The 18082-nt window shown below is 38.4% G+C and overlaps 1 protein-coding gene across 1 annotated transcript in view; it reads left to right on the top strand.

Moving 5' to 3' along the window:
* The window catches only part of LOC127879102 (rho GTPase-activating protein 26-like), a 177132-nt gene that overhangs the window by 51648 nt on the left and 107402 nt on the right, over positions 1-18082 (top strand). The window contains 8 exon segments of the mRNA XM_052425743.1: positions 9896-9954; positions 10746-10851; positions 11413-11572; positions 12680-12974; positions 15010-15189; positions 15856-15906; positions 16897-16936; positions 17738-17779. Of these exon segments, the coding sequence (XP_052281703.1) occupies positions 9896-9954; positions 10746-10851; positions 11413-11572; positions 12680-12974; positions 15010-15189; positions 15856-15906; positions 16897-16936; positions 17738-17779 (933 nt within the window).

Raw genomic sequence — 18082 nt, 5'->3', positions numbered from 1 at the left:
AATTTTAAATAAGATACTTTTCATCTTTATAAGGCCATACCACATTATCATTTGTTCGACCGACTTTGCCCCAAAACTTTAGAGCGACAAAGCTCAATAAAAAAAACTATATTGATTATTCCATTTTTAGCTCACCTGATTGCTCAGGTGAGCTTTTGTGACCGGTCTTTGTCCGTCGTCCATCCGTCCGTCGTCCGTCCACATTTGTTCGTAAACACTCTAGAGGCCTTATTTATTGTCCGATCTTCATGAAACTTGGTCAGAAGATTTGTCCCAATGATATCTCGTTCGAATTCGAAACTGGGTCATGCTGGGTCAAAAAACTAGGTCACAAGGTCAAAAAAAAGAAAAACCTTTTAAACACTGTAGAAGTCACATTTCATGCCCAATCTTCATGTAACTGTGTCAAAATGTTTGCCTTAATGATATGTTGGTCGAGTTCAAAAGTGGTTCCGGTTCGTTGAAAAACATGGCCGCCAGTTGGCGGGGCAGTTTTCCTTATTTGGCTATAGAGAAACCTTGTAAACACTCTAGAAGTCACAATTTTTGCCCAATCATCATGAAACTTGGTCAAAACATTGTTTTTTTTTATATCTCGGACGAGTTCGAAAATGGTCCAGATCGGTGAAAAAACATGGCCGCCAGTGGGCGGGGCATTTTTCTCTATATGTATATAGTGAAAACATGTGAACACTCTAGAAGTCACATTTTTTGCCCAATTTTCATGAAATTTGGTCAGAACGTTTTTTTCATAGATACATGAGTTGAGTTCGAAAATGGTTCCGGTCAGTTGAATAAGATGGCTGCCGGGGGGGGGGGGGGCAGTTTTCTTATATTTATATAGTAAAAAAGCTTGTGAACACTCTAGAACTCACATTATTTGCCCAATCATCATGAAACTTGGTGAAAAGATTTGATTTATATATAGCTGAGTTCGCAAATGGTCCCGATTGGTAAAAAATCATGGCCGCCAGGGGAGTGGGGCAGTTTTCCTTATGTGACTAGAGAGAAACCTTGTGATCAAACACTTTAGAAGTCACATTTTTTGCCTAATCATCGTGAAACTTTGTCATACATTGGTTTTATTGATTTCTCGGACAAGTTGGAAAATGGCTCAGATCGCTGAAACACACTTTTTAGCTCACCTGATTGCTCAGGTGAGGTTTTAATGTCATAAATACTGACCTGTTATCGTATGCTTATACTTTCCAAGGGGAAATAACTCATCCGGAATTTTAACTGGGAATCCGCCACCTCAATACCGTAATACAGGCCAGGTTAAACATAGTGCAATGCAACCTAGCCAAAAATCGGTAACCAACCCTTCAATATTCTTTCCGGATCAACCAGGTGTATATGTGTCTTTTACGGCTCTGAATTAAAATATTGTTTTTCACTTGGTTGATTGGGGTTTTGAATAGATAAATTGTGTTATTTATCTTTTTATTTCTCATTCGGATTAATTTTTGTGGATTTAATGGATTTTGTTTCATTTGTAAAAGGTAAGCCATGCTTGTTTTTATCGAACAATGGTTTATTTCTACCATGCTGGGTGTTTTCAGGCGCGAACGACCACGTGCAAAAAGTGCTCTTCTAATACATTGCTAGAACGTGCAAAGCATGTTCTTCTAATGTGTTACGAGATCGTGCAAAGCGTGTTGTTCTATTGACAGATTGTTTATCATTTGCCATTGTGTGCAATAATGATTTTAACGTTCCGTATGACAATCTAATTGATCGTCATTTTATTTTTCATCTGTTTTGAATTAAACTTTTGTTTAATTTATGATCTACGGCAGTATTATTATAATTTTCATTATGGTCAAATAATGATTTTAGGTGCCGTATGATAATCTGGTCTGTGACCAGTTTATGGTTGAATATGCTTTGCTCTTGTTTTTCATATATTCGACTACATGATGGTCGCAGAAACAAGAGTGGATAAATACCCGGTGACTTCGCAGATCATGGATGATAGTTGCAGTATCAGTCACCGGGTATCGGGCACGATCGCGACCGTACTATGCTAAGTCTCTTAGACAGTCGGTCAACATCAGACCATATGGCGACACCCGTCAGCCGGTCTTTGCCCGATGGCATTGGTCAAAGACATCGACCAATGCCGGACCATTTGGCATCCGCCATACGGTCATTATCCGGTGACAACACTGGTCATGATATGACCGGTACGTCACCGGGGACGTTGATCACGGACCATTGATCGACGTCTGACCGGCCGGTCCGGTCACCGGTCATGTCACCGGTCCGGTCCGGTCATTGATCACCGGTTCGGTCACCGGTCATGTCACCGGTCCGGTCCGGTCACCGGTCATGTCACCGGTCCGGTCCGGTCACCGGTCATGTCACCGGTCCGGTCAACGGTCCGGTCCGGTCACCGGTCCGGTCCGGTCACCGGTCCGGTCATTGATCACCGGTCCGGTCACCGGTCCGGTCCGGTCACCGGTCATGTCACCGGTCATGTCACCGGTCCGGTCACCGGTCCGGTCCGGTCACCGGTCCGGTCCGGTCATTGATCACCGGTCCGGTCCGGTCACCGGTCCGGTCCGGTCACCGGTCATGTCACCGGTCCGGTCACCGGTCATGTCACCGGTCCGGTCCGGTCACCGGTCATGTCACCGGTCCGGTCATGTCACCGGTCCGGTCATGTCAACGGTCCGGTCCGGTCACCGGTCCGGTCATTGATCACCGCTCCGGTCACCGGTCAACAGTCATCAGTTAGGCCTGCCACCGATAACACCAGTCACCGGTCAAGAAGAAGAACTCGGTCTTCTTCATTGAATTATTCTCCTATTCTTCGTTGAATACATCGTCTTCATCAAGGATTAGACATCGGACACGCTCTTCTTCGTCGAGCAGTTCTCATCGTCGCGGCTCTCGTAAGCGATCACGTCGTCACTCACGGAGACGTTATTCTAGAAGATCTCGGTCTCATCGCAGCCGATCCACATCTCGGCCGATCCAGATCACGACATCGCAGGAAACGAGGACGTCGTCAACCTTCACGTAGACATCAGCGGACTGCATTGAGCACCACTGGATATTTATCGAACATACCTCTCCTTCATTGAGCAGTTCTCGGCGTTGATACGCTCGTAAGCGATCATGTCAATGCTCACGGAGACAATATTGTAGAAGACAATATTTCCAGCGTAGCCGAACAATATTTCGGCATCGAAGTTATATGGATGTCGCCACTTCTCACGTAGGCGTTAATGAACCTACTGGTCATATCGACGTTCTCCATTTTATTCCTTTAGGAATATCATGTCTCCATTCCACGTGTGATGGTTCTTCTTATGGCATCCACACATGTTGCAGTCACCGAGCCGTAGTTGTATACGAACACTAGTTCGTTTAACATTCAGGCTTCGGGATAAGCTGTTCTTTTCTCCACTACGACTACAAGGACACTTATGCCTATTAATACTGATAATCTACCGTTGTTTTCCGGTTAACATTATCAGATGACTTCGTGGATGGTCATTCTTCTGCACCAGATATTTCCATTCTGACGCAGTTATATTATACCGGTCCCGATCACCGGACATCGGTCACCATTCATCGGTCATATCACCGATCACTGATCACCGGTCAGAATAAGTGATGTCTCATCGCCATCGGATTGGATTTTTTTTGGCATGATCTTCTTTTCCGAGCAGTGCTTGACATTGATAACAGACCATATGGATTCCACCATTTTTCGGTCTTTAACTGGTAACGTCACCTGTCATATTATGACTGGTCCGTTCACCGGGCTACAGTTACCGGTCATTGACCGGTCCGGTTCGGTCACCACTTACCAATTACCGGTATTCCACTGTCTTTTCATCGGTCAATTTTTAGTATCACGGGTATCGTCTACATTACATAGTTGTATACCCCTGGCAATGATTGTATTGAATACTATATTTTATGGATTCAACAATCTACATGACTTTTTGTGTTTTTCAATACTGATGTTCTACTGGCGACGGTTACCAAATCATGCTATATCTGTTATTTGTACTTCTATCTCAACCGGCTACATGCAGACTACTGGTCTTGCAGATAGATCGGCTGAAGTGGGCTCGGAGACTAGCATTGAGGTCGAACATTACTATTTGACCTCTATTAATTTATGTTCGAGACCCGAAGGATGAATTGTTTTAACCGCCTTTACCTGTCGGCTACAGACTTTGCAGTCAGTGTCACGGAACAGTTGGGACACATTAATGACGCTAGCAGGATTAGCAAGACGACATTTGTATCGACTTCTGCTTTTCTATTGCTCCTACGGCAGTGCATATTTTCAAGCTACTGGAATCAACAAGAGTTCTGATACATAGGATTGCCTATCAGATTGACCGCATAGCGGCTACAGTCTTGTAGATGGCTTAGGACCTATTGAACTCAGATCTTAGATCCTAGGATCTGGAGGGACCTCATCTTAAAGTTATTCTTCTATTACACTTCTGGCCATAACAGGCCGTCTTCCTATAACTGGTCGTATTCCTTTCGGAATTCGTCCAGGTTAGAAGTCTTGAAGTAAATGGATTAATCAAGTCAGAATTTAAGACTTCCATGCATTCTACCGGCAAGCGTGGACCCGCTTAAGGTTACCCCTAGGGTTTTCACCTTTTTCTGCCATCACACCTCCGATTCCGGAGGTACCACTATCAATCATATTTCCGTACTTCGCAAATCGATGACTTCGCGACCTGTATTATCCAGGATTTTAAAGGCGCCTGTTATTGGTTCAAGAAGAGGCTATATTCTGTAGATAGGTCATAAACTTATAAGTGTTAAACACTGTCCTATTCTACCAATTTTCAAGTGTGTTTGGAGTGGGAAAGTTCGGCTTGCCGTGGTTTCTTTGCCCACCCATCCTTGACAAATGGTTCCGGTCACCGGTCGGTATTTACCGGTCCGGTCACCGGTCCTTCTGCTGAGACGTCTTTTCTTACGTCCGTTTCAGCTTTATTTTTAAGATAATTGTATTAATCTCGGGATTATTTAATGACACAGATTTCCATCTTTTTGTCATTATTTACCACTATTCAGTGGTGTCTAGACTAGAAGATTATCTTGGCAAGAATATAGTTTATTCTACCACAACCTTCCTTACATCTTATACAGATGTGAGCAGATAAGGTTATGGACGATCACATAGAACAACGTATCTTGATTTTCTCAATTATGTGGTATCCTAACGAATATCACCTGCACATCTACATCTTGAAAAGCGAAAATTCTTTTTAGCTGTTTTTCATTTACAACACATTTTCACGATTCCTTTGTGATGGTTTCAACTATCACACATCGGTCGTGGTTTACTTACAGACACGGAGGTGATCATATTATCACTCCTTGTAACTGAAAATTAGGAACTTATTCGTTCTTTGCAAGAACAACAAATTTTCTCTATCGTCTTTCTCATACCAGTTCGTCTAAACGCCCTGTTGGACCTTTTGTCCTGCAGTTCTTTCTTTCGAATTATTTTTCCGTTGGGTTCAATAATGTAATTGCGCATGCGCGGCAGTGAAGTTGCAGACGAGTTGCATGGTGTACATAGTATATCAAAGAATGTTGTTTATCATCAAACGCTAGTTATTAGCGTTATGCGATCGTATATCGCAGTGTATACCGGTATGCTGAACAACGTCAACAATGCAGTTCACAGAAATCGATCCAGCAGGGTGTGCGATTGTTATACATTCGTCCATTGACATAAACTGGAATATCTTGCCTTCTTGGTGAGTTTTTGCAATAACTGAGTTTTTGCCATAATTTCATGAAATATACTTAATGAACCATGGGATTATGGTTCTACGACCTTTTAAGTCTCCTGTACAATTATTTTCAGGAAACTTCTTCACAGGTCAAATATCATATCTCACTGAGACATATTTTTACTGATCCAAACATGTGCCACTTCATGTCTGGCCATTAATAACTTTTAGTTATCTCTACAGAAGAACGTTTTTCTGTTAGAGTTTCAATCCTTGTTACTTGTGCAAGGATAATTCCATCAGAACTGTATAAAGGTTCTATGGAAATTCATTTTTTTTACTGGGTAATTGAGAGCATAGTTATTACCTTAATCACTCTACTAGATACATAGAGGTTTTTCTCATCTTTTTCTTGATGATAAGAAATTTGTTCTTTTCTTCATCAAAGGATAGAGATTATGCTTTCGTATACCTTGTTCTGTGTAAGTCATCGCAACTCTGTGCTGTCTTACTTATTTTGGAACTGATCCAAACTATGGAACGTCAACACTATGTTTTTCGTTCCTTTACCTTCTTAAGCGGTTTTGACTTGTGTAACATGTTGGGATGCTTAATGAGCTCCCTATGAACCTTTTTCATCAGGCTTATTAACAGTTCCAATATAATTTTAAGACGGTTTTCCTTCTTATTATGGCTTTTACCATACGGAGAAGTGAAATTCATGCTTTTTCTGTTGAATACGACCAATTCCAGTTGGATCTATTGTCGTTTTCAGTTTGTTGTGTCAGCCAGGATTCCTTGCTTAATATCAAGTCCTCTATATGGCTTCTACCTTCAAGTTTCCAAGTTTTCTTAAACTGGTAGTCATGAAGATGAGGATAAACTTCTTTGGGCAATCAGGGCTTTGAAGTTCTATCTCAGCAGTGTTAGTCAGAAGTCCATTCGAGGTTCTCAAAGACACTCTTCATTTCCCCAAAAAAGGGGGGGGGGAGATGTGTCTGCGGCTTCTATTTCTCGGGGTTAGACCTCGACTAAGGAAGTTAATCTTATCCTATCTAAGGATTAATTCCTTTTTAGGATCTGACCGCATGAATTAAGAGCTCTGTCTGTTTTGTGGGCATATATTAATCACACCCCACTTTTTGACGTGCTCTAAGCTGTTTACTGGAGGAATCCGACCACCTTGTCATCTTTTTATCTTCGTTTTCTGAAGTGCCAACAATACAATTTGTATACGTTTGGGCTTGTTGTGGTTTCACTAACGGTAGTGTCTTCTTTACGACATAGACATATTACTCTGTCCGAGAAGTCATAATTAATACCGTTTTAACGAAGATTACTTGATATCATTAGCTGATAACCCTGTTTATGGGTTCTACTGTGTTGGGAAAATATATACGAACCTTCCCACCGCAGCTGCAAAATCAGCATACGATAACAGGTCAGTATTTATGACATTAAAACAAATTTTTTAAATAAAATTCATTTTAATTATTAAATACTTACCTGTTATCGGTAAGTCCCACCTCCCACCCCGCTATTCGATTAATATTTTTGTATATATATTGAAAGAATATTGAGGGTTGGTTACCGATTTTTGGCTAGGTTGCATTGCACTATGTTTAACCTGGCCTGTATTACGGTATTGAGGTGGCGGATTCCCAGTTAAAATTCCGGATGAGTTATTTCCCCTTGGAAAGTATAAGCATACGATAACAGGTAAGTATTTAATAATTAAAATGAATTTTATTTAAAAAATTTGTTTTAGGATCGGTCTTTGTCCGCCCTCTTTAAACACTCTAGCATTCTTATTTCTCAAGCATTCTTTATCAAAGTTGCTGAAAGATCTCCTTCAAGTTTGATATATATATATATAATGAGCAAAATCAATTAATTAATGCCATAATTATTGCCCTTAGATTGTTCAAATTTTATATTAAATTATATTATACAAAATCCTTGTAAACACTCTAGAGCAGGGCTCGCGCTGTCGTTCGCCACTTGAGCCATTTGCGAAAATATTGAGAATTTGGCTCAAGAAAAATCCGATTTGCGAAAATGCTAAAATATCGTAAATTTTCATTGAAAACCGCCGCCATTTTAACCCGAAACTGGTTTTCTATATTTTTCTCTTTGTTTCAATGAAAGAATTCGCAATTTGAACAGTGAACAAAAACCGGTCTGCACCTGTATCGAGACATCGCTTGACCTTATTGTTATTGAAGTGCACATGGTAGCTGGCCAATCAAAACTGAGTTCGCTTACACATGAAATGACGTTGTTGAATGAAACGTAAAAATGGGTGGAGCTTTGAATACACAGTTAATATTGTCGTCTGCAACAAAATAGCGGTCGGTCGCAAATGTCGTATGATAAGATTAAAAATGAAAATAAGCCTGACCATAAATTAATTATTTCCAAGCTGACTATCGATCTAAATAAAAGAGTGATAATTAAATAATTAGTTCTATGTCGTTGATGTTACAACTTTCTGCCGATGAAAAGGTGATTATTAATTAATTTGATCGTTTTACTCACACACTATGCTAACTAACAGCGGCGTATTTTAATCAAAGGAAAACGTGAAAAACACGCGCGGTTTAATTACAATTCAAGTTTAATTAAAGTTACGAATTTGTAACACATAGGAACAGTAATTCATATCGTCTATAAAATTTGTAACATCTCATGAAAATCTCAATTGAAGGAAAATACTGCAAAGATGTTGACTTTAAAGTGATCTACAAACTGTGGGCTTGTAAAAAAACATCGCAGAATAATAATGAAATAATAATGATACATGTCATGAATTTGTTCTCTGTGCATAGCAGGATTTGTTTGCAATGTATTTTGTGAATGAAATGTATGCTTGTATTTTACATGCCATTCATCATGTTGTTAAAAATGTGCTGTATGAAAATATCTCTATAACTGTGAAAATTGTGATGTATATTATGATATGTGACATGTGCTTGTATATATTGTTATTTTAAACAAACGAAAACTGGTTGGCAAAAGGCCCAAAACGCACCACAGATAATCTAGGATCCAAAATTTTTTCGGGGGGTGGGGGGGGGGGGCATGCCCCCGGACCCCCATAGATCTGGGTGGCTCAAAGATATTTTGGGCCAGCGCTAGCCCTGCTAGAGGTCACAATTTTGTTTCAGATTTTATGAATCTTGGTCATAATATTTATTTTTGTAAGCAAATTTTGATGTTTGGTAAGGGGGGGTCAACTCAAATTAAGGTAACAAGGTCAAATCTTACAAAAGCAAAAAAACTCCATACGACAGTGATTTGGTTCAATAATGATGAAACTTGACCAGGATGTTTGTCTGGACAATATCTAGGTAAAGTTTGACATTTGGTAAAGATTGAATAAACCGACTCCTCTCAGGTGAGCGAACTAGGGTCATCTTGGCCCTCTCGTTTATATTTTGTAGGCTAGCACAAGACGCAGAATAATTGAAAATTATTATTGTGTACATATTTTTTAAGCATTTCTGTCAAATGCATTCAGCTCATTAAATGCTGCTTCTTTGTACTATTAAAAACTAACTGATAACCAGTTATTTGTCAATTATGTAGATGAGTGGTATTTAAAATTGTTACAGAGAATTCTGTCCATTTTACAGGTTTATTGACAGGGTGCAGTATCAGTGGGGTTTTCAGGGGTTTACACACTGGCTAGACAGAATGTAAACACAACGTTAAGAACTTAATTTTTGCAAATAATTCAAGTTCTTGAAATACATTTGCATAAATTTTAAGTGCATAAATACAGTTTTCTTGCAGTTTGTGCCGATATCTTATTTAGAAGAATAAATCCTTGAATATGTCTGAATACAATGACAAATTTTCACGTTGCGTGAAGCATAATTGTGTTGTATCAAGTGAATTTTTTAACAAACACATAGGCTTATTAAATAAAGTTATTCTGATGTATTTAACATTGCCAGAAGCAGCAAACAAATCTGTCTTATGGATAACCGGTAGTTGAAATTTTTAAGAAACATTGTTTTAAAAAGATATTTGAAAAAAGCACCACTTACCGTTGTGTTTAGATCCATCAACGTTTTATTGTGATCCCCACAAAGTCACGTGATCCCGTGCACTGTTGATTATGTTTATTTCCTCCACTTTAGTCCTTAAGTTCTTGCTTTCAGAACCCTTCCAGAACCGTTGATGACTTATAATCTCCATGCTGACTTTATTGGTGCTGCCAGTAAGTGATTGCCTTTGTTAATATGTGAAACACTTGTAGAATAAAAAAAGCATAAATATATGTAAGAAAATGTATGCCATACAGAATGATGCAGTTAGACTGTGATTTTCCTCTATATAAAGTTGGTACCAAAAAACAATTCCTTTCTAATCCATTTTTTAAAATCACTTTTTTTAGATTTAAAAGTAAAAATGTGTCAAATCAATGGAAAAAAAAACCGATAAAGGAAACTTAAAAGATCATCAATGTGTTTTTATTTTGTCCAAGTTCAGAAACTTAGCCATTGACCATTCAAGCGTGCATTTTTGACTTAAATACATGTAGAAGAATAAATAAAACAGATTATATCAATGATTTATTGATTAAATTGACATCCTTTTGGCAGCCATGAAAGAATTTGATAAAATTCCCAATACGACTGAAAACAATACTTAAATTCTCTCCGTCTAAAAATTCATCCTCATGTTTCATGTTTTCCTTTTATAACTTCAAATGCATTTATAGTATGAACTAGAAACTTCATTTGCGGATAGATCTTTTTGTCCTTTATTTGTCTGATCCTCATTCTGTGGAAACTTGGCTAAATGCATGTGCGTCAAGTTTCATCCTAGATTAGCCCCTGCAGTCCACACAGGCAAATCAGGGACAACACTTTAGGCCTAGCCTGGATTTAAGTTAAAAAGAGGCTTCCTTTAAGTGAAAAATTCCATAAACGCGAAAAGTGTCGCACCAAATCTGGGACCACACGCACATGCATTAAGCCCTGTTTACAATATCCTGTGTGGTTGCAGAGCGTGACTCCCAGAGCCTGCGCCTGCTGGACATCCACACTCTCACTCACAAACTGCCTAACTCCAACTTTGAAATGCTCGACATCATCATTGCCCATCTCAGAAGGTAAGATCGCGACCATCAATTGTTAATATGTACTCAATCTTGATTTCAATTGTAGTTTGGCACAGTATTGTATGAATATTTGGAATATTTTTTATTGTGGATTTTGTCATGATTATATACAGATATTAAATTGTATCTTTGGTTATGATTTGTTCCTAATTTATGGTTTCCTTGTTGCTGCTATAGGATGACAGTTTGAAATAAAGGTTTATGCAAAACAAATTCATTAGAACTAACAAATACAGAATTAGGGAAGTTAACATTTACCATCTGCATTACTGTGTTCGTTATGTTTGCTGGGCTGATTTAGAAGACATTTTTTATCAGAACAATTCATGTTTGATCCTACCAATTTATTTTCACAGTACTTATAAGGCAGTTTATGGTGTCTTGAAGGCCCAATGGAAGCATGTCTATAAAGTTAAAAATACCTTATTATTACTGCAACAAAGTTTTTTATTCATCAAATCTTATCATGAATAGTAAGTAAGAACGGATGATTTCAATCAGTAGAAGTCGTACATAATTCATGGTTGCACCTGTTTGTCTCGCGTTTCCCAGAGTGTCACAGAATGCGGAGGTTAACCTGATGACGGTGGCCAACCTGGGTGTCTGCTTCGGGCCCACACTGATGAGGCCAGAGGAGGAGTCAGTGGCTGCCATCATGGACATCAAGTTCTGCAACATCGTTATTGAAATACTCGTCGAGAACTATGAAATGGTAACACTTATCATAGCAATTGGTACTTGCCATAACAAAAAATGTGTTTTAAGAAGGCGTTTGTTTAGTGCACCCTCTGGTTTATATTTCCATTTTTGTAGAATGTGGCATAAAGCAGTTGCAGTGTCTGTATGTCCATCCGTCTGTCTGTCCAACCGTCTGTCTCTCTGTCTGTCTAGGTAACTTTTTAAGGTCATAATGGCCATAAACAGCTTGAATATTGCTGTCTCAGCCATAATTTAGCTATGTGTTGATGGATTTTGTAATAACTTGGCAAGAATGTATAAAATTATAATAATGTGTAATAAGGAACACTCTCTCCCTCCCTCTATGGTCAAGGACACTTTGAGGTAAAACGTTTAATTGGGCCATTAAACAGTTTAATCTTAGTCATAACTTTATATATATTATTATATAATATCATATATTGATGGATTTAAAAATATCATGGCACAAATGAAATCCATCACAGACAACGTTTCACATTTATCGGTTGTCTCTACATCATAAATCAAGGTCACACATAAAAGTTCAAAGTACCATAAAACAGTTTGTCCAGACTGTACCTTTGTAATTCATCATGCTATTTTAAATAACTTGCCACTAATGACTACCAGGAGGATTCACTATGTCATGTGTAAAACCTGTCTCCCTACCTCTGAGGTAATTGTTACACTTAAAGGTCATAGGTCAAATTTTGACTTAAAACAGCTTGTGCTGGTTGCAACTTTGTCATTCTTCATGCAATATAAAAATAAATACCATCAGAATGCTGAGTGTGGCATGTATCAACCTCTCATAACCTCAAAGGTCAAGGTCACACTTAGAGGTGATATGTTAAATTTGGCCATAAGTAGCTTGTTTGTGACACAAGGTTATTTTTGGACAAAAGTGGAATATAAATGCATTCATGCTTAATGGAGAAATGTCTTGTTGGTCATTATCGTTGATGTTTTGTTTTTAAATTAGATGTTTTAAGAAATTATTGTGTTTTATTTCCTAATTTGATCACTTGTCAGTCTATTTTTAGGTTTATATAGTTTCTCCCTAATTGTCTCATATTTAAATATGCTTTGTTGTGATGTTGAAAATTGTGTTTTGCTTCAGATATTTAAACAAGCCCCTGAAGACAAAGATTTACGCACAAATCTGGTGAAGAGCCGTGATCAAAATCAACCTGTGAAGCGTATGAAGAAAGCCCCTGATCCTCCAGGCTCTAGCCCTGCCCCTGCCCGGCCCCCCACAGTGACAGCTACTGCCATGAGCGTCTCCACCCCTCCCTTCCAGGCCACTCCTCCCTTCCAGGCTACCAAGTCTCCCAGGAACTATGAAAATATTGGCAACAACTACCCAACCAACAGAGGATTCCGGCCTGTTGAAGTGTACAACCCTACCACCGGCAGTGAGTTACCTAGCTGATCAATAGAAGAGATTATATGAGTGAAAAAAAAAGACACGATCAGTAGTAGAAATATATGATACTCAATAATCTGCAGGCCTTGAAGAATTTTTCCAGAGCCACTCGCCCTGCAGGGCGAGTAGGTCTGACAATCTACTCGCCCTTCACTTTAATCTACTCGTCCTGCATTTAATTTTTTTTTATCTATATTTATAGTTATGATCAACCAGAACCTTTTAACCTACGTAACATAGTGACACTAAACTGCAAACAAATTAACTACATTATCTGATGGATTTTATTTGCTTTCTTTACGTTTTCTGCACCTTTTTCCTTTTCTCAATACTTTCCACTTCTCGTTTTGATGACCTTTCTTTCTGTTCCCTGTCTCCACCACCTTGCAGATATTTTAAAATAGAACCCTTTTCCATGCTGAGTTTTAATATTTCAGACGAACTTTTACTGAAAGACACGCTTGATTGACAAATGGTTACAATATGGTAAATTTTGGCTAAGGCTTCTGATCACAAATTATTCTGTTTATTATTAATTATTTTTCTGTTTATTTTAAATAAAATATAAGAAGTATTATAATTAACCAGTTATGTATTATTTTTTTATTGATATTTACATTAAAATGAAATTCTATTCTTCACGGAATGACCAATATATTTAACTGTTTTTTTTTCACTTTTAATCAATAAGCTAAGAGCACTGACACCTACGAAAAGAGCGCAGCCGATTACGAGAATTATTTTTACTGTGCCCATGACATCATTTTTATGTCCCCCACTATAGTAGTGGGGGACATATTGTTTTTGCCCTGTCTGTTGGTCTGTCTGTCTGTCTGTTTGCGCCAACTTTAACATTTTGCAATAACTTTTGCTATATTGAAGATAGCAACTTCATATTTGGCATGCATGTGTATCTCATGAAGCTGCACATTTTGAGTGGTGAAAGGTCAAGGTCAAGGTCATCCTTCAAGGTCAGAGGTCAAATATATGTGGCCAAAATCGCTAATTTTATGAATACTTTTGCAATATTGAAGATAGCAACTTGATATTTGGCATGCATGTGTATCTCATGGAGCTGCACATTTTGAGTGGTGAAAGGTCAAGGTCATCCTTCAAGGTCAGAGGTCAATTATATGTGGCCAAAATCGCTCATTTTATGAATACTTTTGCAATATTGAAGATAGCAACTTGATATTTGGCATGCATGTGCATCTCATGGAGCTGCTCATTTTGAGTGGTGAAAGGTCAAGGTCAAGGTCATCCTTCAAGGTCAGAGGTCAAATATATGTGGCCCAAATCGCTTATTTTATGAATACTTTTGCAATATTGAAGATAGCAACTTGATATTTGGCATGCATGTGTATCTCATGGAGCTGCACATTTTGAGTGGTGAAAGGTCAAGGTCAAGGTCATCCTTCACAAGGTCAAGGTCATCTTACAATGTCAAACATCATATAGGGGGACATTGGTGTTTCACAAACACATCTTGTTCATTGTCAAAACGAAAGTGCAGTTTCTTTTTGTACTAAATCTATTTTTTGTTCGTTCGGAAAATTGTTCGCAATTTGTATCAATGTGGCAGGAGTTCTGGAACTGAATTTATATTTCTCAACTTGAAAAACAGCACTCGCCCGGTCGGTCGAGTATTTAACAAACTTTACTCGCCCGACCGTCAACTTCACTCGCATATGCGAGCGGTCGAGTGGATTCTTCAAGGCCTGATCTGTAATAAAAAAGCTTTGGCATATCATTTCATGTAACTTGATCTTGTGACTTGGCATTACTGGTAGGGTTATATAAGATATGGCATTGTACGGAACTTGAAAAAAGAAGGGGTATGGGAGTAAATATAACTACCAAATCTTATAAAATATAAACAAATTGCTTACTGATCCTGATAACTCGTACATAACAATAACACACATGATCATCTTACAACTATTCAACAATGACACAAGTTCATGTCAGCTGATAACACTTCAAGTAAGAGTGTATTGCTAGCGACCCTTGATTGCGTGTTGCAGGTTTTGAGACTCAGACAAACAGTGTGCAGGGCAGCCAGGAGTCCCTAAACTCAAGTTACTCCAACAGCGTGGGCAACGGCAGTGCGGGCTTCAACCCCTACGCCCGTGACCCCACGGGGCGCTACCAGCAGGCCAGGTCATCTGTACCCTCGTACTCAAACGTTAGTGCCACCGAGTTTGGTAAGCATCTGTTGTCAAACATAAAGAAACATTTTAAATTTACTGTGATTGGTCTTTTGGTCATATTTCTAGATGGTTACTTTGAAATATAAAACCAATGAAAATTAAAGCTCAACTGTAACAGACATACTGATTGTTTGATATTTATTTTTTATTATAAGTTTTGCATTTCGAACTGCCATGGTTGTGGGTCTTGGGCCCAATTTTATAAACATTCTTTCCCAATTCTTGGTTTTAGTACACATATTTTGCATTTGTAGGATTGTATTACTTGTTGCAAATAGTTGTTTGGAATGTATTTAAGGAATAAATGAATCCCATTAAAAAAAGTTAAACAAAAATTAATAAATTGATGAACCAACAATCAAATTAAATTGTAATTAAATAGCAAATGTGGTTTTTACTTATGTAGCTTTGTAAATGGAGGCCCAGTTGTCACTTAACTTTGTTTAAGCAGTATGTCCATGTTACTGTCTGTGTGTTTGTGGCTACTTTTGGTTGTGATGAAGCAAAATGACCTTAGATGGTTTTCACACATTAATTTTATCTCCCCACTTTTTTCATAAGGGTAATGCTTCACACATTTCTGTTTATGAAGATCAAATTTTGCAGAAATTATTTTTTCTCCATGTACCAATAACAACAGCTATGTTGATTTCCTATTAGGACACCAGTGTCCTGTTGAAAGCATTGAATATGGCCACTGTAGGCCAGGGGGTAAGTGGAGGCCTGACAATCTCTATATAGCCTTGACTTAAATGAAAGTATCCAAGACAGTCAAGCTTTATATAAGCAGCATAATGCAAAAATAGTTCTTGTGCCATATTTGGCCAGCGTAGCTCCAGACCAGCCTGCACAATCACACAATTTGGTCTGAAGCCATCTTGAAATCTAATGGGATCACAAAGCCTGGGTGTATATGGCATAAGACTTTATTGTCTAATGTGGCTTATATACCGGTAACCTTGCATTGAATGAATGTATTCAAGACAGCCTAGCTCGGTATGGCATTGCATTGAATGAAAGTATCAAAGACCCATTGATAGCCATGTTTTGAATAGAAAATTAAAAAATGTACTTAACATGTGATGTTGTCTTGCAAAACAAATGTATTGCATTGCCTTTGAAAACACCAAATTATTTGTGTTATAGTCAATACTCAACCATTCATTTTGTTTGGTAATATATGGTTTATGCAATACGATCTGTGAAATGTATCGGTAGCACGTGAAAGAAGAAATGGAACAAAATGTAGTTAATCTTCTTTGCCAAACTAGTTATTCACTACTGCATGTCCAAGCATGCCTGAAGAAGTTGCCTTGCTATTTTATGATACGGTTATTTTGTGTTTTATGATTTGGGTTGTGTAAATTTAATGCATGTTAATAACTGATTTAGTTGATTATATGAAAGTTATTTAAAAAAACAACAACACATTTCTTGTTATGTTTTTATGTGCTATTTTTGGAACAATCATAATCAAACTGACTTTGCAATGTTTGTTGACCATTTACACACTGCATCTTATAGGCTGTGGTCCCCGCATATCTTGTTAACTGATGCCAGTATTTAACCAGGTTTTCCGAAGGAAAAAACTGGTTATTGTTTGTTTTAGGTCAAAAGGCTTAAGTGTATCAAGGATTTAATGCTTATCAGAGCTGTCACATTTATGCTTTATTATACACTATTGTTTCTATACTGTTTCAGCTAACAGATTAATCCTTTCAACTTCGGATGTTCCAACATTGTAAGTTTTCTTTCTTTTTCTGCTCATACTTTGCATAAGAGTTGAACTTGCTTTGCATGATCAACATCATGATTTTGATCTAGATTGCTTTAACCTAACATGCGGATTTTGCTTGGTTTCCTGCTAGACTATCAGACAATCCCAGTACTGGTAATTCTTTAAAATCCATTTGTATAACTTTTCTTTTTACTTCCTTAAAAAAGATATGAATGAAATGCTTTTTCTGCTCTGAATACAAGTAATTGCATTGTATCAAACTGTTATATATAATTTTCTTAGTTTTGAGAAAATGACACATAGCTTTCAACTGTTACAGTATGGCTAATCTGTGCATTAAAGAAAGTTTTTATTTACGAATATCCTCTCACACACTATGGAGGACTAACTCCAAGCTATAAGCTGTGTGTGATGTGTGTTCTGCAGGCTATCGGTGCAGCTTTGGAACCAATGCCTTACTAATTAGCCACATTCTGGGATAACTGGGTTTAATGCATGGGTGAAAAGTGCCATTCCAGATTAGCTGTGCAGTCCACACAGGCTAAGCAGGGACAACACTTTCCGCTTTTATGGAATTTTTTCTTAGAAAGGATGTATCTTCTAATTGAAAATCAACCTGAGGCAGAAAATGTCGTCCCTTATTAGCCTGTGCAGACTGCAAAGGCTAATCTGGGACAACACTTAATTTACATGCATTAAGTGCAGTTTTCACAAAGCGAGGCGCAAATGGCTCAACCCCTGCCTGGCCTCTACCTTGCTGCTCACCTGTTATGTTGCTATAGTAACGGCCTGTTTGTTTCCTAGCGGCAGTATCAAGAAGCGGACCCCCAATGATCACTCCTCTATGTAAGCAGACACATACCTGATGTTGTGTTGCATGCCTTTCTTTCACTTTCCCACAATACCCTCTGATGTTGTGTTGCATGCCTCTCTTTCACTTTCCCACAATACCCTCTGATGTTGTGTTGCATGCCTCTCTTTCACTTTCCCACAATACCCTCTGATGTTGTGTTGCATGCCTCTCTTTCACTTTCCCACAATACCCTCTGATGTTGTGTTGCATGCCTCTCTTTCACTTTCCCACTATATTTACTTCCTTTGTCTTAATGCGAATGACTTTGACAAACTGAATCGTCACCCTGTCCCCAA

This window comes from Dreissena polymorpha, chromosome 4, assembly GCF_020536995.1.
Source record: "Dreissena polymorpha isolate Duluth1 chromosome 4, UMN_Dpol_1.0, whole genome shotgun sequence".
In the NCBI taxonomy this organism is placed as follows: Eukaryota; Metazoa; Mollusca; class Bivalvia; order Myida; family Dreissenidae; genus Dreissena; species Dreissena polymorpha.
Note: the sequence above shows the minus strand (reverse complement) of the source record. Positions and strands in the feature narration are given on the sequence as shown.